Here is a 25,550-nt window from a genome sequence, read left to right on the forward strand (position 1 = left end):
TTCCTAGGCAACCAAGAGTGAGTCAGAGGGTGACAGACGTTTATGCTGGACTTTGCTCCTGGCAGCACAAAGTATTTAAAAAAAAAAAAAAAAAAAGAGAGAGCTGACACAAAATGTTTATTCTTTAGCTTGCCCTGATCGACAGCAGCCTGTGTGCCAGACCATAGATTTAATTGAGGTGGATAATTGTTAAAAGTAATCTACATTAAGCTTGTGGTTGCTCAAATTCAGTACAATGACATATGAGGTGAAGTGATATAGGCAAATATTGAAACTAATGATGTGCATAGAGGCACTTGACCTGTGTGAAAGACTGTTGTCTTATTATGAGCCATGGTTGAGATATAGAGCACATCTGTGAAAACAATTAATATGCTGAACCCTGTATGAAACATCTAAAAGTACATGATGGAGAAGCTGAATTGAATATGAAAGTGCAAGTCTTTGCCATTGTGGGCAGAGCAACCACTGTGTGAGGTTGCGTTGCGGTCTCTTCTGAGCTGATGAGCAAGCTACACATCATCAGATCGAGAGCTGTCTGAGAACTCCTCAAAGAGAGGGAAACAGAACTATGATAACTGTGATAACTGGAGTGTGCAGCGTTTCCGTGAGCAGTTTTCCTGCATCTTGACTCATGTGTGTAGAGTGTTCATAGCATCAGCATCATGTTTCTGTTTATTTGTTTTGTTGGGTCGAAAATAATTAAATAAACTTGTGATCATACACATGGATCACCATGGCACATATCATCAGCCATATGATTTATTTATGCAGATGAAAAAGTGAGTGTGAATGTGTTTGACGTCACAGTGTTTTTGTGCGCTGTGTAAAAGTAATTGCCTCTGATTGTGAGAGCGGTGATTCTGCAGGTCACCAGCTATTGTAAAAGAAAAAAAAAAGAGTGAAGAATATAGAATTTATATTGTAGATAAAAAAAATTATAGGAAAAAGGTTTTGTGTTGATCAGCCAAGAACAACCACAATTTCATTTTCTGCTTTTAAGACAGGACTGTTCACAAAAACAGAGAGAGAGAGAGAGAGAGAGAGAGAGAGAGAGAGAGAGATGTGTGTGTTGATTAAGCAGTGATGAGAATAATAAAAATGTCTTAGTTTGTCACTTTCAGGTGCAAAGCAGACCTGAATCAATTTTCCACATGCAGCGGTTGGAAGAAAGTCATAGTTTAACATCATTGGAAACATGCAGGCCAAGTTTCTGGCTGACTTATTTACAGCACCATGTGTCTCTCAACCTCACAAGCGAGCTCTCACTCCTCCCTGAAGACAAGGAATGCAGCTCCAAAGAGCAATAACATGGCAGATAAAGAGACAGCATCAAAGTCCTGAGCAAAGAGTCCCAACAAGCAGCAGCAGTGTGGACAAACAGCATCAGAGAAGAAGAGCAAACCCATCATCCTGACTGATCGGATGAATGGCACTGTGTTTACAACAAGCTGCAAATTCACTGTGCATGTGAAGAAAACTTTTGAGGAGAACTGAGGAGACTGTTGGAGTTTGACATTTGCCACCTTTGGAGTAAAATGGCAAGAAGAGACAGTGGAACACAGGACAAAGCTGAAGGAGAACTGCCGGCTGTTGGACTGTTGAAGTGGGAGAGGACAACAGAGTGAGAGGACAACAGAGTGAGAGTAAGTAGAACACAGAGGAGTGCTGGTGTTAAATGTGGGAAATCAAAATTTGGGTTAGCAAACCAGGGGAAAAGAAAACTGACTGCTTAAGTTGGAAAATTGTGAAGGAGTCTGAAACACTGCGAAAATAGAAACATATACAAAATCACACACACAAGCAGAACATGCATTAACCCTACTAACACAAACACAAGAGAGCTTATGAAGATTAGACAACATCTTAAGCATGTGAGTCTGTTTATCATCTTGTCCAAGTCACCTCGTGTGATGCAAAGACCAGTGGACTCATAGCACATTAGTTAAGAAATGATCAAACAATAGCAGAGAAGTGTGTAGGAAAGGCAGCTTTAAGAACATGCTCTGCTGGAGATGCAGCTCCACAGACATGCATTAAACCTGCCTAATAACACAAACACACATGCAATGAAAATTAGCTTGTTATCTTTCATCAGTGTTAAAATAGTGTCAATTTAACAGACACTTGTTATCAAATACTGAATTTATCCAATAAAAAAATTGACTCTGGGTTGCAGGACAACAGTTTAACTTTTGTGGGAAAAAAGATTCTGGTTTGACCAACCAGTGATCAGACAATAAATTTACTCGTTGATATAGTAAATTGGGAGAAGCTTCCTGCTTGATTGATGCAGCACAAGTAATTTACTGTATGAGGGAAATTCTATTTTTGTGATAACATTTTGAACGTGCATTTCTGTTGTCCTGTCATCTTAGTGGGTTAATAGCTGATATGCAAATTAGTTGATCGGTCTTAGATTAATGAAAGGTGATTGAATTCTAGCACGAGTGAATGAGATGTGTTGGAGTTTGTTGTGTGTTGAGTGGAGACTCTAAAACACTGAGTTTCCTGTTTTGATGTGCGAGTGAATCCTGTACCCAGATACACAACTCTGAATACGTCAGAACAAAAACTTCTTTTGTGAAGTGCATGACAGCATGTCACATGTTTTATGATGAAGGGAAAAAGGAAAACTGAATAAAATCTGTGGCCTAAATGAGTGAAGAGCACAGACCTGGGGATTAAACTCATATCTAATAACATATTAGGGTTATGTTGTGTGTTGTGCAGCTGATGGTTGGTTTGGAGTTAATTTAGCTGATGGTTTTTTTGTTGTGAAGTTGAGCCTGCCAATTAGTATGATGGTATGATGAACCATGCTAATGGTATGATTTACACTCCTGAGATGAGGAGCCTGTGTCATGACTTAACAAGGCTTTTTTATTTTGATACTTTCACAGTGCACTGAAAGTTTTGTTTGATAATCTCTGTCGTTTGAGCAGATCTGTACGATTAGAACAGAAAGCGCTGTACGACACGTCGTCGAGGAATTTGTTACAAGTGAGTTTTCTCCACATTAAAATGGGCCACTTATTTGGGACAATTAGAAAATGAGAGTCCCGGCCCAAAAAGGATTCAGCGATGTAATCCGAGCTAAAGTTCTTTTTCTTTTTGAAATGACGTCATTTTGCTGAGAGTGGAAACTAAATGCGACAATCGATTCCACTATCAGCAAAGAAAGAAAGAATGAATGTATGAATGAATGAGTGAAAGAGGAAAAAAAAAACTGACTGACTGGTAAAAGCTGACAAAAGCTGACAAGACTTTACTGATGTAACACGACTGTGTGAAGTTAACCCCACCTGACAAAGGTGCAGATGAATCTATGTGTGTTTCCTTTGACAGGAGCAGAAAGATGACAGCAACATTCGAGGTTGCATGACGATTTAACCTGTGAAATGTCACTTTCTGTGTCTGTGCATCTACCAGGGGTGTTATTCACTACCTTGTGTTGCTCACAGAGATCACTGTGAGAAAGTGTGTATGCATCTGCGCAGCGCTAACATTTGCATTTTCTTTTCTACAGCATTACAGTTTTTCATGTGTTTGGTCATGTGATTTATAAGAGGATTGGTTGATGTTTTTCCTACTACAGGATTTCTGGGTTTATGTGTGAAGAAACTGTGTTTACAGGTTATGAGTGGTGATGCTGTTGCACTGTGTTTTTGGGAAAATGTGAAGATTACTTTGATGATGTGAATAACATGTGAGAAATTTCCTGTGTTGAAAACTAGTGTCACTTCTTTCCACAGCTATGGATGGTTGTGTATTGCTAATGTTTGTTTTTCTGAGAATGCTTTATTATTCTTATGATACAATTGTTTACAAGTGTGGAGTTTGATTTTACTTCCAGATCTTGTTTTCCAGGCCATGATGGTGTGTATGCAGGCTCCTGGCAGAGCCAGGTGTTAAGCAACCTTAATATGCAAAACACGCTAACATCTTTTATTGCAGGGTTACGGAGCTACTCCAGCGGAGATGCCCTGATGTTGCCTGGGACATGATCTGGCTAATCTTTTTCTTTAAGACAGGAATCTGAGTTTGATGAGTTGACGCGTGGGAGTGTCCATGAGTCAAGAGGCGGGGTCCAGGGATTAACATTAAATGTTTTCTATTATTGTTGCAGTGATTTGTGTGATTAACAGTTTATTTACAGGTATTAAACCTATGCAAGTGGTGCATCCAGGTTCAGATGAGGCTTTGATGGCCTATAAGTGAAGTTCACTGAACTAAAGAATGTGGTTTGATGATTGTTGACATGCTCTCCAAATAGAAGTTTTCCCTCCTAGCAAGGGAATATAGGTGCAGCAGTCTGCTGAAAGGGCTCTCCTGAGAAATCTTAAGAGGCCCATTCCAGGCACAGCTGACAGCCCAGGCAGTGGTTGAGGTCAAAGGTCGAGCTGTTTGGGGCCCATCATGAGATCAGACTTTGGAGCCACAGCAAGGACCATGAAACTGCGTTGGAATGAGGGCTGTGCCAAGGGGGATTTCCAGAGGCCAGGAGGGAGGCTTCAGGAGGATCGGAGATCATCTTCAGCACAGCAGACATCACACAGAGAGCTGTGCTGCTGAGCTTCCAGGAGATCAAGAGGAGACTTCCCACAGCAAGATTTTAAATAAAATGAAAGATTCAACGTTGACGCTGAGGAAGACAACTAAGGTGTACGATGTGCTCTGCCTTAAATCTTCAGCAGCGTTGGAACATGAGAACCTGAAGGATGAGGGGAGCGTGCCAAGCTCCATCGACAGCGCAGAGGGAGTCTAAAGATGGCATCATGATTCTGTGAAAGCACAGGAACCAGAAGCTATGGTGGTGATGACAGCATTTCCTATGAACATCACTTAATGCTGTGTCACTATACTGTGCATACGATGACACTCTGAAGGCTGCTGGGATCATAACAGCAGACGAAGGCCTGAAGTGAGGTGATGGGGGTTGGTAGAGGCCATAAAAGTAGAGTGCTGAAGAGGTCTGCAGCTTTGGAAATAGCTGAGACCCATGTTGACAAACAACAAAACCAACTGGTATGTTTGAATGTCTATTCTACATACATTTGGACTCTGGTCCTATGGACAGTGATGGAAACAACTGGAAGAGACATTCATGACGCCCTGCCAAACTAAAACCACTCTGCACAGATGATGAGTGATCACCGCAGAGCTGGGATGTTTTTGAAAATGTTACTTTTTTATTTTAACTATTAAATTAACAATTTATTTGTTTGCTCGTAGGATGCAGTTTGCCATTGGATGAGATCAATGAGGAATGGGATAACTGCTAATACATTTGTTAAACTGTGTACTTTTTCAGTAATTTAGGGTGATTGACATATGCTGTGTATAAAATGTTTGCATTGAAGCTGTCAGACATGAGGTATTCATAACTGGGAACTTTTCTAGCATAATTGTCAAAAGGGGGGAATGTTAGGTTTTGTATTGTTGATTGTCATTTATGCTTAGAAATATCTACTTATATATGCTTAGAGTTTTGTACTTAGTTGTAGATTGGTAGAGGTTTGATCCTTGATAAGTCTGCAAACTTTGTGTGCATTAGAAATACACACCCACATCCTAGGAGCATAAGAGAGGTCCTATCTTCTCTTTGTTGATATATGGTATAGCAAACACACGTATATCTCTTTAAGCATAAGAGCCCTTTGTTCAGATGGACCCGCTAGACTCCTGGCACCAGCTTTGGGGAGTCTTCACAGGGTCACATCTTGACCTCACACACACACACACACACACACACACACACACACACACACACACACACACACACACACACACACACACACACACACACACACACACACAGTATTCTTTGTTCACATGTATACCTATGTAAGATGTTACATGTTAATGACTAGGGATGGGTATTGATAAGATTTTAACGATTCCGATTCCATTTTCGATTCTGTTTAACGATTCGATTCTTTATCGATTCTCTTATCGATTCTTTTTTTTTTTTTTTTTAAAAAGGAGAACACTAAGGTCGATTAGCTCAGAGCTTTGTTTTATATCTTCTCTTTGAACAAGATAGAAATTTAGGAGTAACATGGCCTTACAAACCCAACAGTGAGATCTTGAGAGATCCAGCCTACGGCTCTTCAATGGGGTGTCACAGGGTCCCCAGGAAAAAAAATTGTAAATGTAAAATAATAAAATAAATATTCTTGTGAGACATATCACATATTGACGGGGTTGGGTTATGTTAAAAAGTATAAATTGTTATACTTTGTTCATTGGTTCAAAGGTACCCCACACTTCTTTTTTTGTTTGCTTGTTTGTTCTGGTGTATTTTTCATTTGAACTGTTACTCTGCCAGAGTACTCATATTTACAAGATGGCATTGAACGCCCCATTGGTGTATCAGGAAAACTATTTTGTACGTATGTTCCTTGAAGGGGATTGAAGTCGTTCTTTTTTCCACCGCAGCGAAGGGCTAGGAGTAGGCGAGGAGCTGCTGTATGTTTTTGTTATCGAATCGATCTGATTGTGAAATAAAGCATATGCAGTGAGAAAGCAACTCCAGGAGTCATCCCTGCCTTAAAGCTGCAACATTCTTCTGTAGCAATAACAAAGTATAACATAAATTGTTCTGTGGCAATTACACAAGAATATCCAGTAATGTCCCTGCCTACAATTAAACACATTCACTTACCAAAAATCGGGGGCATCTGCTGTGGCAAATGGGTGCAAGCCTTTGACCACAAACTTAGACACTGCTCGGTGACATTAGTCTATCCTGGCCTGAAAGGAGACGCTACCGGTAGACTGCAGCGAGAACTGCCAGCGAGCGCCAGCCAGACTCTGTCTCTCTCATCATGGTCACCTACATGTACAGTAATGGCAGGTCTTGTAATAAGGCAGATTGCGCTAACATAATATGCACTGTTAGTTGATTATTTACCTGCCGCATTAACGGGAGAGGACGTGCAAACGTTAGCGCTGCTGCTGGGTTGAGAGTCACGAGTCCGGAGCGGAATTAAAAACGCGTGTCATCGCGTGTTTTGTGAGCAAATGCTTTTGCATATTCGTAGTGTTTCCTCCCTTAAATGAAATATCTACTTTGCAAGTTGCCCTGTTGTCATCGGTTCTCATAAAGTATAATCAAACTTTTGAGCGTTTGAGCCGCTTAGGCGCCGTGTTTCCTGCCAGGTAAATGACGCTCCGCAACGTGGTGACGTCATTCGGGGCGACTGGAATCGATAAGGGAATCGTTTGCAAAAATGGCAAACAATTCCAAGGAATCGAAACAGTGGGAACCGGTTCTCAACAAGAACCGGTTTTCGATACCCATCCCTATTAATGACCCTATGCATATTCATGTAACCACAATAAAAGGAGTGCTATGGGGAGCCTGGCTGAGAGTCTGACGGAGGTCAAGTGGTGGGACGACGCTTGGCTCCAGCCAGGTCTCCCTCATGCATGAGTAAACCAGAGAACTTTGCCTACTTCGTGTCTTGCTTGCTGTGTAATTATATTGTCTTTAACGTTCCAGCGAATAGGTTCAAGCTACAAACCTATCACCCGCCGCCATAAACTGGACAATGCTGAGCAACTCACGGTGGTGAGTGACAATGACTCTTATGCTCACCTTCCGTCTGACGCTAAAAGTAATCAGCTCACTTCTGATCCGTGGGGAACTTCCCTTATGGATGACGACGTGGACAGGGAAGAATCGTTTTGCTTTGCTCCCTCTACACAGGGAGAGATGAAAGACAATACCCGCTCGCCTAAGTCTGCACGTGCGGTTAAAGGGAAAACTGTGAACCACTCTACCAGGTCAAACACACTCAGTTCCGGTTCCGTCTGTTCGGGTTTTGTCAGGTCCGGTTCAATCATCCCCGAGTCAACCCACTCCACAACTGTTAACCCAAGGATTTCGAAAACTGTTAAAACAAAGACTGCTAATACTAAGACTGCAAAACATGAAGTGGACGGCGGGTTCATTTTTGATAGATCTGTTTTTGTCGACCCAGTACATGTTGACCCTGAGCCTGCCGTTTCTACGACTGTTTTTTCTGAGCCTGCTCCTTTTCCTGCTCGTGTTTCTCCTCCTGGGGCAGCTCGGGCCCAGCGTACCTCTGCACCCGTACCAGTTCCTCGGGTGGGGGAGGCTGAGGCCCAGTTGGTTTCCAGGCCGGCTGAGGCTCTGTCCCTTTCTGCACCTGTACCAGCTCCTCGGGTGGGAAGGGCAGTTCCCCAGCCGTTGCCGGTGCCTGTTCCGGTCCCCAGGGTGAGGTCAGCCAGGATACAGCCCGTCTCCGCACCCGTACCTACTCCTAGGGTGGGAGTGGCTAGTGTCCGGCATGTGCCTGCACCCGTCCCTGTTTCTACTGAGGGCTCAGGAGAATTCGGTCTACAACCCACACCGCCATCACTACTACATGCCTTTCAGTCTTTAGCTCAGTCATTAGCGCTGTTAGCAGCCCAGTCCGTAGTGCACTTTCCTGTGCTTCCGTTAGCTCAGCCCTTAGCCCACTGTGCAGCTCAGCCAGCTCCCCATTGTTCAGCTCAGTCATTTGTTCCGTCACCTGCTCAGCCTTCTGTTCAGCCGGTGGTCTCTGCACCTACTGGTCATGCCACGTCAGCTGGAGGGCCCGAGGAGCCCGTCTGGCCTCATGCCACGTCAGCTGGAGGGCCCGAGGAGTCCGTCCAGCAGCCTTCCTCGTCGGCTGGTGGTTCCGGAGAACCACACCAGCCTCATGCCACGTCCGCTGGAGGGCCCGAGGAGCCTGTCCAGCAGCCTTCCTCGTCGGCTGGTGGTTCCGGAGAACCACACCAGCCTCATGCCTCGTCCGCTGGAGGGCCCGAGGAGCCCGTTCAGCCTCATGCCTCGTCAGCTGGAGGGGCCGAGGAGCCCGTTCAGCCACCTGTCTCCGCTGGAGGGTCCGAGGGGCCCGTTCAGCCACCTGTCTCCGCTGGAGGGTCCGAGGGGCCCGTTCAGCCACCTGTCTCCGCTGGAGGGTCCGAGGGGCCCGTTCAGCCTCCTGTCTCCGTTGGAGGGTCCGAGGGGCCCGTTCAGCCACCTGTCTCCGCTGGAGGGTCCGAGGGGCCCGTTCAGCCTCCTGTCTCCGCTGGAGGGTCCGAGGGGCCCGTTCAGCCACCTGTCTCCGCTACAGGGTCCGAGGGGTCCGTTCAGCCACCTGTCTCCGCTGGAGGGTCCGGGAGGATCCGAGGGGTCCGTTCAGCCTCACGCCGCGTCAGCTGGAGGGCCAGAGGAGCCCGTCCAGCCGCCACCTGCGGCAGCCTCGTCATCGCCTGGTCCAGCTTCAGCCTGTGCTTCGACTGGTCCGGCTTCAGCCTGTGCTTCGCCTGGTCCGGCTTCAGCCTGTGCTTCGCCTGGTCCAGCTTCTGCAGCCTCGCCTGGTCCGGCCCCGTCATCACCTGGTCCGGCCCCGTCATCGCCTGGTCCGGCCCCGTCATTGCCTGGTCCGTCTGTTCCTGCCTTGTCTGGTCCGTCTGGTCCTGCCTCGTCTGGTCCTGTGCCCACCGGGCCTCGGCCAGTACGCTTGACACTGGAGCGCCGCCGCTGCCTTCCGCGCGGCCGGCCCCCTGAACTGCTCCGTCGTCTCCTTCGTCGCCGCCGCTGCCTTCCGCGCGGTCGGCCCCCTGAACTGCTCCGTCGTCTCTTTCGTCGCCGCCGCTGCCTTCCGCGCGGTCGGCCCCCTGAACTGCTCCGTCGTCTCCTTCGTCGCCGCCGTTGCCTTCCGCACGGCCGACCCCCTGAACTGTTTCCATGTTGCCGCCGTTGCCGTCCACACGGTCGGCCCCCTGAACTGTTCGGACTCTGGTGCTGCTGCCCTTTGGGTTGGCCCGCTGGACTGATTTCTGGACTGTCCCCTGTGCTTCTGGTGGTAGTTTTTGTTTTGGCCCTCCGTCCTGGACCCCCGCCGCCCGCCCGTGGGGGGGCCTTTTGTTTTCGTGTCTTTGGGCGTCTGGGATCCGCCCTTGAAGGGGGGGCTCTGTCATGATCCTGGGTCTGTTGACCCAGCGTTTTGAGTTTTAGTTTATGTAAGCCCTTCAGGTTTCCTAAGTTCATTTGTTGTCATGCCTAGGTGTTTCTAGTTCTTATTATTTCCCCTCGTGTTTCCAACTATGTTAAGTCTCCCCTGCTCTTCATGTGTTTCATGTCTGTGTCTTACGTTGTCAAGTTCGGGTTGTCATGTCTACGTCTCATTATGTTTCCTGTTTTATTGTGAAGAGGTCTGGTGTTTCTGTGTTCATCGTGTTCAGTTTTACTCTACCACTGTGACGTCATTATGTTCATGTGTCAGCTGGTTCCCCATGTGTTGCCACTTCCCTCATTATCCTCCTGTGTCTATTTAGTCCGTGGGCTTTCAGTCATTCTTTGTCAGGTCGTCTGTTCTCTCAGTTCACTTCGCTGTTGCTCCTTCCCTGTGCACCCTGCTGTTGATCATTCTGCTGTTGTTCACCCTGCTGTTCATGTCTCCGCTCCAGGTACCCATGTCAGTTCACTATGTTTAAGGTTTTTCATGTTTTGTTTTAGTTCACCCAGTTTAGGTTATTGTTTAGTTTTCACCGATGCCCTATTATTTTGTACCCTCGTTGCTAGCCTCAATAAACGGCTTGTTTTGTTAATCCACACCTCCTCTGCAACACATACGGTCTGCCCCAGCCAGACCGTGACAAAGCAGGCTAAAAGACGTCAAAAAGAAACACGTCGTTGCCATGACCAAAAGAAATTCCAAAATAGGCGAGAAGTCTTGAGATCTATCAGTTTGGACAGGGTTAAAAAACAATTTCTACAGCTTTGGAGCGCAAGTGCACCATGTTGGAACCCATTATCCACCAACTGAGAAAACTAGAAAAGATGTGGCCGAAATTACCCCATCGCACATCGACGACTCACCGAAAAAGTCAAGCGAATCCCAACAACACCCAGAACTATAGGCCTTGCCTTCCTCTGTAAAGGTCAGAGTTTACGATTCAACAATACAAAGGAGACGGGGCAAAAACAGCATTCATGGACAAAACCACTGCTGACCAAGAAGAACACAAAAGCTTATCTCAAATTTGTCAAAAAAACATCTCCATGCTCCACAAGATATTTGGGAGAATATTTTATGGACTGAAGAGAAAAAGTTTTGACTTTTGTTGCATTTGGCTTAAAAGTGACGCATCATTTCATAGAAAGAACATCATACCAACAGCGGTGGTAGCAGTGTGATGCTCTGGGGCTGTGTGGCGTAGGTTTGTCTGCGGCTCAGCTGCAGGGGAGGGGTGGGGCATTGGGTTCAGGTGGTTAGCGACGGAGGAGTCTGGTTAAGGCAGCTGGTGCCCAGTGTTAAATCATGCCTCTGCTGTTTCAGTAGCTCGCCACGACCTGGAGGGAAAAGCTCTCTACCAGGAGAATGTCCAGCTATCAGTTTGTGCCTTAAATCTAAAACTTGGGCTATTAACCCTCTGGGGTCCAGGGTATAATTGGCCGTTTTTGACTACTTTTGATTTTACCTCTATAGCTCACCTTTAAAAACTGTTTATCTTGCCTTGTTTGGTATCGTTACTTTCAGCACAGCTTTAAATATCTGAAATTTGAGTTATTTTTTCATTTTAGAATACTATATTAGCACAATTGATCTAAATTCAGACAAAAATGTCAAAATCCGAGTAGAAAAAGTTAAATTTTTTTACTGTAAAACCCACAAGCATGTTTAATGAATCATTTTCATAACTTGAAATGCGAATAGATAGAATAAAATTATGCATAAGTTTTGCAAACAACAAAGTTATATGGTACTATTTACCTAAAAATGCAGCCAAAGCCTCAGGCGTTTTTTACATAACCATTTAAATCTATTTACAGAACAATCAGTTCTGCATCAAATAAGAAGGCACACAAATTATTCGTGTTCAGTATAAGACAGAAGAGAACAGCACAGGCCTAAACCAGGTCTGACAGCAGGAGGTGCATCAGTCCAGTTTTCCATGTGGGAACAGCGTTTACACTGGAATCTGCCTTTGACGGCGTTTTTGGAGCAAATGTGACATTCAGCAGTATAACTGACACACAATACAAAACAATAACTACACAACACACTAACTACAGCCTCCAAACACGCTAAAAGTCACTAATGTCTCTCTCTTTTGCTCGCTTTCCGTCACTACTAAAAATGCCGTTCTCCCTAAATAACCAAGCGTCACATGTTGCCATATCATTTTTTGATTGGCTGACATGGTAAACTCTAACACTAATGGGGAAGGGGTGTTTTTTCTTTTTCTTTTTTCACGCACAAGCAGAGAGTGTTTGCTAGCGCTGTCTGTAGAAAACGCCGTTTTTACCGTTCTTCCTGCTGTAAACGCCACTGTTTTGTAAAGAAGAATACATCACGTGTATTTTTTATCATAACTCTGGTTTTACGTGGCCCATCGACACAATTCAAGAACTGGTATGTAGTTTGAAGTCCGTTACTTTCGACACAAGTTGAAATGGAGACTCAGAGTCGCTGCTTCTTGTAGTGGTGATGTGTCGTCGCGAACGAAACAGCTCTTAGAGCTGGCTCTTTGAAGTGAACGACACGAGCCAGCTCCTTATTGGGAGCCGTGCCCCCCCCCCTTTCTCCCACCCTTTTTTTCCCGCTTCACCTTGGGCTCAAATTGTGTTCATAAACATTTTGTACTTGTAAATCAGTTTTGTATGTGTAAAAAGAATTTGTGTGGACTTAGCCAAAAAAAAAAAAACGTGTGAAACTCTGCACTCGGTTGTGGTTTGCAGTGTTTTGTGTTGTTTCACTTTTAAAAGGAAAAAGCTGAAAATTTAAATAGTTAAAAGTTGAAATGTAAATAGTTTTTTTTATTAGATGATTTATTTATTAAATTTTATGTGGAGTGAATAAATAAAAGAATGTTCACGGTGGCCCCTACAGACAAAAAACGTACAAAACACAACAGCAGTGCTCCAGGATGCTAGGGGGCAGTGTTGAGCTGATTGCCTCTTGGAGCATCACGGGATCCCCGGGCAGCCAATCGTCCGTGTGGTCTAGCACACTTCATTCTGCATAAGAGAGGGTTGGCACGGGTCTCCCAGTAACCAATCACACACGAGTCCTGGAACACATTGATTTACCTAGAGGAAGGCGGGGCCACCTGAGGCCAGAGGCCGTAACACCCCTCCCCTTAAAACACCAACCATGTCGGGCGGAAGCGGACATTACAGAGTGTGAACAACAACAAAGAACAAACACAGTAAAACATGTTTACAAGCGGGACAGACCATCAGCTAAAACATTTTCAGACCCCTTTTTATGGCGAATACTTAAGTTGTATTCCTGCAACAACAGAGCCCAGCGCATAAGGCGCTGGTTATGATTAAACATACGAGCAAGGAACACAAGTGGGTTGTGGTCGGTGTACACAACAAGAGGCAACATGCTGGACCCCAGGTACACGTGAAAGTGCTGAAGAGCCAACAACAAAGCCAGGGTCTCCTTTTCAATGGTGGAGTAGTTTAACTGATTTTTATTGAACTTGCGGGAAAAGTAACAAACGGGGTGGTTCAAACCCTGCAAGTCTTCTTGCAACAGCACTGCCCCAGCCCCGACAGCACTGGCATCAACCTCAAGTTTGAATGGTCGCGTCAAATCAGGTGCAGCTAACACAGGAGTATGGCAGAGGAGGGCTTTTGCACTCTCAAAAGCATCCTGACACTCACTTGACCAGCTAAACTCAACCTTTGGGCTGAGTAGGTCAGTCAATGGCTTGACTACAGAGGAGAAATTCTTACAAAAGTTTCTGTAGTAGCCCACCATCCCTAGAAACCTACGCAACTCACGCCTTGTGGTAGGTGTGGGAAACTCTTTAATCACTGCCACTTTGGCATCTATGGGCCGGACCTGTCCACGTCCCACCTCCCTGCCTAAGTACGTCACTGTAGCTTTGGCAAACTCACACTTAGCTAAGTTGAGAGTTAGAGTAGCTTGAGCCAAACGGTGAAATACCTGCTGTAACGTTTCCAAATGATCTTGCCATGTTTCAGTGTAAACTACTAGATCATCTAGGTAGGCACTGCAGTTGGACAGGCCACGGAGGACTTTATTTACTAGCCTCTGGAAGGTGGCAGGAGCGTTACACATGCCGAAAGCCATGACTGTGTATTGTAGAAAATCATCAGGTGTAACAAAGGCAGAGATGTTAGAGGCACGTTCAGTTAAAGGGACCTGCCAGTAACCTTTAAGAAGATCTAACTTGGAGACATACTGAGCAGTCCCAATACTGTCCACACAATCCTCAACTCTTGGGAGAGGATGTGAGTCAGCCACAGTCACAGAGTTCACCTTCCGGAAGTCTGTAATAAAACGGGGCGAGCCATCTGGCTTAGATTCCATTATACAAGGCGAGCTCCAGGGGCTTTGACTGGGCTTCGCTAAGCCATGTTGCAGCAGATAGTCAGCCTCCTGTTTCATGAGCAAGCGCTTATGGGGGCTGGCTCAATAAGGATGCTGCTTAATAGGTTTAGCTCCCTGGACATCAATGTCATGCTCTAGCACCGTAGTGGAAGTTGGCACATCCCCGAATAAACAGGTGTATTCCCTAATCAAGGCAATTATGTCCTCTTGCTGCTCTGAAAACAGATGCTCAAGCAAACTCGGCAATGCCTTTAGCATTTCAGAGTTAGACAGACGGGGTCTAGAACAGGTGGGATAACGTAGTTTTAAACCATCAACCTCGTCCATCCCTCCTTCCTCTAGGTGGCTTGAGGCTACAATAGGAGCACAGAGCAGGGCAGCAAAGAGACCTTAGGAAATGGATCAGGCTCCTCAGGTTTCACACAGTCTGGGGGTGACAGAACATTGTTTCTGTTAGTCATTCTCCCCGGAAAACGAGGACATCAACACAGAATCAGAGAGGGCAATATCAGTATCTTTGCGAGCTTGTGCTCGAGTAATTGCACAGGCTGGATACAGCCCAGGGTGCATAGAAACATCAGAGGCTTTCTGATTCAGGGGGTTGTCTAATACCTCCAGACGAGGGAGCACTACCCCTCCTGCGATATCATTGCCCAACAGCATGGCCACACCCTCTATTGGCAAGGCCGGGCAAACAGCAACAGGGAAAAATCCTGTAGCAAGGTTTGATTTAATAAAAATTCTGTGAACTGGTCTGGGAGCGTAACCCATCTCTATCCCCCGTAGAACAGAATTAAAACCACATTCACTTTCAGCAGAAAACGGTAAAACACTTGAGAGGATGACAGTTTGCGAACCTCCAGTGTCCCGTAAAATACGCACAGGTTTTAACTCAGATGGATTGTCTGTTAGCGATAGTGAGCCATCAAAAATGAATGGTTTGAAACAGGGGTCTGGCACCCTACCACCACAACCGTGGACCTCATGACGGGCCTCAGCTTTTACAAAACCCACCCCTTTGGGTTGCTGAGCATTTGATGTTTTGCGTTTTAAGGCTAAAAAGTCAGCAATCACATGTCCAGTTTTATGACAGTAAAAACATTCACGGTTTTCCCTGGACCCAGACACTTTAGCTGTGTGGGGCTGTTGCACAGGGCGAACCCGTGGCTTCTCACTGTCAGTAAACGAGGCTTTATGAGTGAGTACAAACTCATCAGCAAGAACAGCAGCAGATGCAAGTGACGTCACTTTCTGTTCATTCAAATATAGCACAACACGCTCAGGAATGCATTTCTTAAAATCCTCTAACAAAACTAATTCGCGCAGAGCGTCATAGTCACTCGCTTTTGAAGCAACACACCACTTATCAAAGAGAACCCCCTTTTCTCTTGCAAACTCCACATAAGTTTGAGTTGGCAATTTCTTTTGCTGGCGAAACTTCTGCCTATAGGCCTCGGGAACTAGCGCATATGCCTGCAAAACAGCCGTTTTAACGCACGAGTAATCTAAACTGTCCTTTAAAGAAAGTGCAGCCACCACCTCTTGGGCTTTGCCGGACAGTTTGCACTGTAGCAAAAGAGGCCAAATCTCACTAGGCCACTGCAGCGCGCCAGCGATACGTTCAAATGCTGCAAAGTATGTATCAACTTCAGTTTCTCTAAAAGTGGGCACTAAAGAAATGCACTTATTAATTTTAAAAGCAGAAGCGGACGAGGAGGCGGGACCGGAATTGTCAGCAAAGACAGATGAGGCTTGAGACTGAGACTCCAGCTCAAGCTTTCGGAGCCTAACGGCTTTGTCTGCCTCTATTTCCAGCCTTCTTATTTCGAGCTGAACCCGCCTGTTCTGAGCCTGTGTATAAATAAACAAACAATACACACATGCTTTCAATTGTGTAATTTAAGTGATCTAGTAGCTCTGGAGGGTCAGTTAATGCTAGAAATGTGTTTTGGAGTTTGTACGTGCTTTGTCTCTAGGGGCCACCGTATATATTTATATATAAAGGTATATAAATAAAACCACTTTTTTTACATTAGTCATTCCTTTTGTGCATAATTTTATATTGTTGTTAATAATAAATTAATTAAAGCAACAAAACAGCCTGTTGGGAGCCGAAAGAGCCGGCTCTGTAAAAAAAAGATGGGGTCAGGAAGTCACTGATTGTCCATTTAGTAACCCTGATGTGTTTAGGGCAGGCTTGTACACATACACGAGATGTCACGATCCTGGGTCTTTTGACCCAGCGTTTTGAGTTTTAGTTTATGTTTAAGCCCTTCAGGTTTTCTAAGTTCATTTTTTATCATGCCTAGGTTGTTCTAGTTCTTTGTTATTAGATTCCCCTTGTGTCTTCCGCCCATGTCAAGTCTCCCTTCCCCTTCATGTGTTTCATGTCTGCGTCTTATGTTTCCTGTTTTATTTTGAAGAGGTCTGGTGTTCCTGTGTTCATCGTGTTTAGTTTTACTCTTCCACTGCTTTGTCTCTAGGGGCCACCACATATATTTATATGTAAACATATAAATAAATCCACTTTGTTTGTTTTTTACATTAGTAATTTCTTTTGTGCATGATTTTATGTTGTTGTTGATAATAAATTAATTAAAGCAACAAAACAACCTGAAGAGCCGGTTGGGAGCTGAAAGTCCCGGCTCTTTTTAATGCGCCGAGCCGAAAGAGCCGTTTCTCCAACAAGAGAAAGAAATCCCATCACTATCTTGTGGCTGTGTCGTCTTAAATTGGTCATGTGATTTTGACGTGTCGGCGCATACGTCGACCGCAGAGGGTTAAGATGGAAAATGATCCAGAACGCCAGAAAGTGGCCGAGTCAAAATCTGGACTTAAATCCTACTGACATGATTCTGCATGACCAGAACGATTGCGCTGGAAAACCCTCTGGTGTGACTGGGCCAAAACTCAGCGTTTCAAAAACACTTATGACTAAAGCTAGACTGCAGTTCTTCCTGCATAGAATGGCACAAACAGCCTTTTTGGGGTCCATTTATTTTTCACACAAGGCCAGGAAGACGTGGGTCTATCTATAAATGAAATCATCTTTTAAAAGCTGAATACGGTTTTTACTTCTACTTGAACATGACGTCTCTTTTATTTTCTGTTGTTTTAGTAATTTGCCTTTTTAACAAAGCTTTGACCTGCCATATTTTTATTTGGCTGAATCAAAATTGAGATGAAATGATGAGGTTTACCCAGGACTGATACAGAAGTGCGGGCAGATCCTTCTATCACATTCTCAGGCAGATGTATCTCTGCTTCCTCCGTCAGCGGGCTTCCTGTGTACAGACACAACAAAAGTCCAATCAAGAAGTCACCACTACAACAGAGTTACTGTTCAAAGTCACCAGGTGGCCTGATCTTCAGCACATATCGTTACATTTTGTGAAAGTAAAAAGATGAAAATTTGGCACATTTTATGTACACAGTGCACTCCACTGCTAATTTAGGTCATTTGTTTACTGACATTATTTAACTGGTGTTGCTGATGGACATCACACTGACCTTTTGGACAAAGAAGCCAGTTGTACGTCTTTGTCGTCTCACTTCCCTCAGCCTGAGGAAAAGTATCTTTAAAATGAGTAACAATTTAAATTTTATGAGTAAAAATGTTTTTCTCGTCTTGTATTTATGACACTGACCTTCACTATGAGAGATTTGGTGACCACGTCGATGCGACCTCTGTCTGGTACGCTCACAACCTCATTATCGCATGACACATGGGACGCTACGGCCTCAGCAGACACAGTCACATTCACAGCCCCTAAAAGCAGCAGCACAGGTCACCTTCTTTGTCTCTCCATTAAAATAAAGGTTCCTGAGGCTATTTTACAGATTTTGTAGAAACCAGATGGAAATGTGTTGGGACAAAAGGAGGCAGTTAACTGTGATCATACTAAATCTAAATCTAGATCTCTAGATTTAATGTTGGTTCTAAGTCGAAGGTAAGATCAATTACAATTGGAAATTTTACTGCATCAGGCATGAAAAACATGAACTGAAAAAAACAGTCCAAAATGATGTCAGGGTTGCTGCTGAGTCCTGCTGGAGGCCAAAGTACTGCAAATCATAAGATCCATTTAAGATGAAGAAGAAATCATTTGCATGGCAATACAACTGCAAACAGTCTGTTCTAATGATACTGACCAAGGGAAGCATGCATAATGAATTGAAAGGAAGGTTTCAAAATGACTTGTAATTGGCTAAGACAGCTGCATTAAGTAAAGCATGAGGATGGAGGCAGCTGCTGCCCTCAGACTGGAGGTATAGACGTTCTGCCCCACTCCCTACAACCCCCACATTTAGCCTTCCAAACACAGGGGTTATATTCTTGGTTTACCTCGATTTGCAGCTGCATTCGACTGTCTACATGTCCTCGCTCTACACTGCACACTCACTGTCGTCTAATGCACACACAGCTTTCTAAATTCCATGAATATAGCTTATTGGGTCTCAGATTCTCTCATTTCATTATGATAACTTATATTTCAGCAGTATTTCTCACATAGTGTTTTTATAATTGCTCTTTATTGTTTTAATCTCATTTATTCTATTTAACCATCATATGTGGATTCTTTTTAAGTCACTTCCTGAGAGTTCACTTCCTGCTTCTGGGTGCTGCACTTGGGTCGTACTCAGCCTGCCACACAGCGGTTTCCTGGCAGTGTGGAGGACCAAAGCCTGATCCTCACCTAAGGCTGTTGGGATCATGGTCCACCTGAGGGTCTTGCGCTCGTTGGCACACAAACAGGATGTGTACAGATCACCAGAGAGAGGCGTGAGGGTGTAATCTGAGGACGGCCCAGGAGTGACAGTAACCTGTACGAGGAACACAGACATGGCTACATTTAAACCTGAGTTCAAATGTGAACACATTTTTAAGCATCTAAACAAATGCACAAGTTTGATGTTATGAACTCATGATCAAAGTAGACCTTCATTTTACTTGGATACTTTAATCACTCCCTTCCTAATCGTTTCCCTCCATCTGTTTTCTTACAGCCTCCACACTAAACTCTGTTCTACAAGGTGCATGAGCGCACAAAGAAAGCTAGAGGAGGGCTGGTAGTGTAAAGACATGTGATTGGGCAATCCTGGTGTCAGTGCTTGCAGGTGAGCTTGTAGGTGTTGGTGAGCAGGGGCCCTTCAAGAACGGCCTGCATCCTGCATGGTTATATTGCAGAAAAAATATTTTCTATTGTATTTTAATAACTATGATATAAATTTTGCTTAGAAAGTCATGTTTTCAGTATGGCTTTCCTTGGCTATGAACAGAAATGTATCTAAACACTTTAATCATTCATTACCATGATGCAGCTGGTCAGGTAGTTAAAGACAGTCGCCCTCAGTTCAAAGTGCTCCCCCCGGATGATGGAGTAGGGCATGGTGAGTTCAAGGAAGAAAGTTTGGAAGACTTTCATTTCTTTACGAGGAGCCAAACCAAAACCCTGAGAGGACAAACAGAAAGCCTCCGTCTCCCAGGTGGTGATGGTGTCTGGGACAGTCAGGGACACGCCCCTTTTTCCATCGTCTCTGAAGCAGCAGATACACACAAACATATTCTGTAATATAATCAAACACATCTTGCAGGAGCTTTCCTCTCTTCAGGGACTCTCTCTGCAGGAGAGGGAGATACAGGAGAGGTGGAGGAAGATCTCAGCCTGGGCGTCTATTGTCTTATGTAGTCTGGAAGATGAGTGGATGGTGGGGTGGGTGCAGTTTTCTCTGTGGTGGGGTTGGGTGGACTGTCCCGGGCTCTGTGGGACCGGGAGGCGCTGCTGCACTGGGCCCCGGTCTGGATGGGCCTGGGCCCCCTTTCCCTGGCGGGTCGCGGAGTGTGGGATTGCCTACTGGGGTCAGCGGGGGAGCTGGCCCCAGGGAGGGGTTTCCTGCCCCTCCCTTCCTTCCCTCCCCATCTGCAGCTGCCTCCCTCTTCCCGCTCCACCACAACCACCCACACATGCAGGGCCTTGGAGTAGGGGTATGTCACCAGGGTGCAGAGGAGGCTACCCCCCCCCGTCCCCTTCCGGCTGCCTCTGCCTCAATTTTATCCCACAACTTAGACATTCACATTATTCACACTCTCATTACACATACATATAGGATCTTGGGGGTGGGCACAATCACGGAGTCCAAATTACCATCAGGGTGTACACCTCACCCCTGGCTTCGTTGCCCACCTCTCAGTTTTAAATACATGTAGACATTGAGGGCTATCAGGAGGGACCATGCGCTTACCTGCTGCTCCTTGGCAGGTACAGTGGGGCAAAAAAGTATTTAGTCAGCCACCGATTGTGCAAGTTCCCCCACTTAAAATGATGACAGAGGTCAGTAATTTGCACCAGAGGTACACGTCAACTGTGAGAGACAGAATGTGAAAAAAAAATCCATGAATTCACATGGTAGGATTTGTAAAGAATTTATCCGTAAATCAGGGTGGCAAATAAGTATTTGGTCACCTCATACATGGAAGATCTCTGGCTCTCACAGACCTGTAACGTCTTCTGTAAGACGCTTTTCTGTCCCCCACTCGTTACCTGTATGAATGGCACCTGTTTGAACTCATCATCTGTATAATAGACACCTGTCCACAGCCTCAAACAGTCAGACTCCAAACTCTGCCATGGCCAAGACCAAAGAGCTTTCGAAGGACACCAGGAAAAGTATTGTAGACCTGCACCAGACTGGGAAGAGTGAATCTACAATAGGCAAGCAGCTTGGTGTGAAAAAATCAACTGTGGGAGCAATCATCAGAAACTGGAAGACATACATGTCCAGGCCCGTCTGAAGTTTGCCAGAGAGCACATGGATGATACAGCAGAGGATTGGGAGAATGTCATGTGGTCAGATGAAACTTTGAATCCAATCCAAATCCAAGATGGCGCCGCGTATGGATGCCCTGGTGCTTCAGTGCATTACTTTTGTCTTGTTTTTGTGCATTTCTTCTGTGTCTGGGCACTCCTCTGGATATTCTTACACCAGAGAAGAGCTCCTTAACTGCAGGACTACAACGCCTGTGGATTTATTTCCAATATTTGTCGCATCTGCGGCAGATTTACTGCTGACTCTGATCAGGAAAGTGAGACGTCGAAAGAGAGGTAAGCGAGCCGGCGTACTCGTGCGTTTGAGGAAACGCGGACTGAGAACGGCCCTTCCTGGGATCTTCCTTTCTAATGTACGCTCACTCTGGAATAAGATAGACGAACTGGCCCTGATGAGAAGCATGAACAGAGACTTTGCCTCCTCCTGTGTCTTATGTTTTACGGAGTCGTGGCCATCCCAGACTGCGCGCTCAAGCTGGAGGGCTTTCATCTGCTGCGCGCGGACCGGCAGGCCGCTCTCTCCGGTAAAACCAAAGGTGGAGGTGTCTGCTTCTACATCAATAGTGGCTGGTGCACAGATGTAACAGTGATTGCTCAGCACTGCTCTCCCTCTCTGGAATATCTTTTTATTCACTGCAAACCGTTTTATTCTCCGCGGGAGTTTGCTTCATTCATCCTGGCCGCTGTTTACATCCCGCCAGACGCGGATGCGCGAGCAGCTCAGTGCGCACTCGCAGAGCAGATTCTCCACACGGAGCGGACATACCCGGACTCTGTCATCATTGCTCTCGGGGACTTTAACAAAGCCAATCTGAGCCATGAGCTTCCGAAATACAAGCAGTATATTAAATGCCCGACCAGAGAGGAGAGGACATTGGACCACTGCTACAGCACGATCAGCGGGGCCTATCGCGCGGTGCCGCGCGCTTCACTCGGACTTTCTGATCACGTCATGATCCACCTAATCCCCGCGTACAGACAGAGGCTGAAGCTCTCCAAACCTGTCGTGAGGACCAAAAAACTGTGGAGCAACGAGGCTGTGGAGGAGCTTCGCACGTGTTTGGAGACCACAGACTGGGACACATTGAAGGCTGCTTCTAACAGCTTGGACGAGTTTACGGACACTGTCACCTCCTATATCCACTTCTGTGAGGACAGCATTGTGCCATCACGCACCAGGGTGAGTTATAACAATGACAAACCCTGGTTTACTCCTAAACTCAAAAAGCTGTGGCTGGAAAAGAGAAAGGCGTTCAGAAGCGGAGACAGGGACTGCTACAGAGAGGCCAAGTACAAGTTCACTAAGGAAGTGGACATTGCCAAACATCAGCACTCTGAGAAGATGCAGCAGCAGATCTCAGAGAATGACTCGGCCTCTGTGTGGAAAGGTTTTAGGAATATTACAAACTACAAGCCTAAAACCCCCCACTCCACTGACGACTTGCTCTTGGCCAACACCCTCAACGACTTCTACTGTCGTTTTGACGAGCCATCAGGCAGCCTTCACACCTCCAACGACCCCAACAATAGAGGCACTTTGGTCACTCATTCCCCCACCTCTCCCCCCTCCATAGAGCCATCACCACCTTCAAACTGTTCACCTACAACACCCCCCTCCTCACCCCACACAAAAGAGGATTTCACACCACCTCCTCCGACCACAACTCTTCATATTCATGAAGCAGATGTGAGGAAGCAGTTTAAGAATCTGAATGCTCGGAAAGCTCCCGGCCCAGACGGTGTGTCTCCTGCCACCCTCAGACACTGTGCAAACGAGCTGGCCCCAGTGTTTTCTGGCATTTTCAACTCCTCACTGCAGGCATGTCATGTGCCTGCCTGCTTCAAGTCCTCTACCATAATCCCTGTCCCCAAGAAACCTAGGATCACTGGACTAAATGACTACAGACCCGTGGCTCTGACATCTGTGGTCATGAAGTCATTTGAGCGCCTAGTTCTCTCCCATCTCAAGACCCTCACGGCCCCCCTCCTGGACCCCCTGCAGTTTGCATATAGAGCCAACAGGTCTGTAGACGACGCCATCAACATGGCCCTACACTTCATCCTGCAGCATCTGGACTCCCCAGGAACCTACGCCAGGATCCTGTTTGTGGACTTCAGCTCTGCCTTCAACACCATCCTTCCAGACCATCTCCGAGGCAAGCTTTCCCAGATGAATGTGCCTGATCCCATCTGCCGGTGGATCACTGACTTCCTGACGGACAGGAAGCAGCACGTGAGGCTGGGGAAGAATGTCTCGGACTCCCGGACCATCAGCACCGGCTCCCCTCAGGGCTGTGTTCTTTCTCCTCTGCTCTTCTCCCTGTACACCAACTGCTGCACCTCCACCCACCAGTCTGTCAAGCTAATCAAGTTCGCAGATGACACCACCGTCATTGGGCTCATCTCTGACGGGGATGAGTCTGCCTACAGGAGGGAGGTTGAACGTCTGGTGTCCTGGTGCAGCCACAACAACCTGGTGCTGAATGCCCAGAAGACAGTGGAGATTATTGTGGACTTCAGGAAGCACACAGCCCCACTCCCCCCCATCATCCTGACTGACACCCCCATCACCTCTGTGGACTCATTCCGCTTCCTGGGTACCACCATCACCCAGGACCTGAAGTGGGAGCCCACCATCACCTCCGTCATCAAGAAAGCCCAGCAGAGGATGTACTTCCTGAGGCAGCTGAAGAAATTCAACCTGCCAACACGGACGATGATGCAATTCTACACTGCAATCATCGAGTCCATCCTCACCTCCTCCATCACCGTGTGGTACGCTGGAGCCACTATCAGGGACAAACAGAGACTGCAGCGTGTTGTGCGCTCTGCTGAGAAGGTGATTGGCTGCAGACTCCCATCTCTGCAGGACCTGTACACCTCCAGGACACTGCGGCGTGCAGCCCAGATCTCAGCTGACCCTTCTCACCCTGGACACAGTCTGTTTGACCTGCTCCCCTCAGGCAGGAGGCTCCGGTCCATTCGCACCAGAACCTCTCGCCACAAGAACAGTTTCTTCCCCTCTGCTGTTGGACACACGAACAATAACCACATGACTGTCCCCGCCACTAACACATGACCCTACGCTGTGTCACTGCATCATTTCATGTCTGGCACTGATCACCACCTGCACTCATGTATATATCTTTCTACGTAGCACTCTTAATTCTTATTCTCATGTATATATCTCATGTATATCTCATGCACATATCTTTCTTTCTACATAGCACTTTAATTCTTATTGTTTGCACTGAAGCACCGCAGCAAATTCCTAATGTTGTAAACCTCAACATCTGGCAATAAACCCATTCTGATTCTGATTCTGATTCTGAAGATGAAACGCGGCTGGGTCTTCCAACATGACAATGATCCAAAACACACCGCCCGGGCAACAAAGGAGTGGCTCCGTAAGAAGCATTTGAAAGTCCTGGAGTGGCCTAGCCAGTCTCCAGACCTCAACCCCATAGAAAATCTGTGGCGGGAGTTGAAAGTCCGTGTTGCTCGGCGACAGCCCCAAAACATCACTGCTCTCGAGAAGATCTGCATGGAGGAATGGGCCAAAATACCAGCTACTGTGTGTGCAAACCTGGTAAAGACCTATAGTAAACGTTTGACCTCTGTTATTGCCAACAAAGGTTATGTTACAAAGTATTGAGTTGTACTTTTGTTATTGACCAAATACTTATTTGCCACCCTGATTTACGAATAAATTCTTTACAAATCCTACCATGTGGATTCATGGATTTTTTTTTCACATTCTGTCTCTCACAGTTGAAGTGTACCTCTGGTGCAAATTACTGACCTCTGTCATCATTTTAGGTGGGGGAACTTGCACAATCGGTGGCTGACTAAATACTTTTTTGCCCCACTGTAGCTCCATGCCCTCCTGGGTTTTAATTGCACCTTAGAACACACATGCATCAACACTACAATGAGCGGGTGGAGGGAGGTTTGGAGTCTTCTCTCACCCCCATTCTCTGCGGCCTGCTGGAGCGGGAGGGCTAGGAGGAGGAGTTGGCCGTCCGACTGCGGTCTGGAGTGTGGGGCCTCCCTGCTGCTACGGAGTCGGGGTGGTCTGCCTCTCCCCACCGCAGGGAAAAGGGTAACACCACCTGGGTCTGGGTGCAGTTCCCCCCTCCAGGGGCAAGGGTACCTAGACCCGGTTCGTAGAGTACGCTTGGGGAGTGTGATCGTGTGTACAGCGTCTCTTTATGTCTGTCTCCACGTTGGTTGAGTGTGGAGTAAGTGCATATGAGAGCATGAGGGTGGGAATGGATGTTTGTATCTGTGTGTGCCTGTATGTCTGTGTCTATATGTCAGGTTGGGTATCAGATGCCACCTCTCTGGG

At 46.2% G+C, this 25,550-nt stretch overlaps 1 protein-coding gene across 2 annotated transcripts in view; it reads right to left on the reverse strand.

Annotated features, from left to right (window-relative positions):
• LOC113018310 (alpha-2-macroglobulin-like) overlaps window positions 1-25,550 on the reverse strand; it is a 107,952-nt gene that overhangs the window by 42,582 nt on the left and 39,820 nt on the right. For both annotated transcript variants that reach the window (XM_080299511.1, XM_080299512.1), the window contains exons 19-23: window positions 19,688-19,913; window positions 19,073-19,199; window positions 18,023-18,144; window positions 17,886-17,937; window positions 17,576-17,659 (exon numbers count right to left, since the gene is read on the reverse strand). In XM_080299511.1, coding sequence (XP_080155637.1) covers window positions 17,576-17,659; window positions 17,886-17,937; window positions 18,023-18,144; window positions 19,073-19,199; window positions 19,688-19,913 — 611 coding nt within the window. The remainder of the gene's footprint in view (window positions 1-17,575; window positions 17,660-17,885; window positions 17,938-18,022; window positions 18,145-19,072; window positions 19,200-19,687; window positions 19,914-25,550) is intronic.

Source organism: Astatotilapia calliptera, chromosome 3 (genome assembly GCF_964374335.1).
Source record: "Astatotilapia calliptera chromosome 3, fAstCal68.1, whole genome shotgun sequence".
Taxonomy (NCBI): Eukaryota; Metazoa; Chordata; class Actinopteri; order Cichliformes; family Cichlidae; genus Astatotilapia; species Astatotilapia calliptera.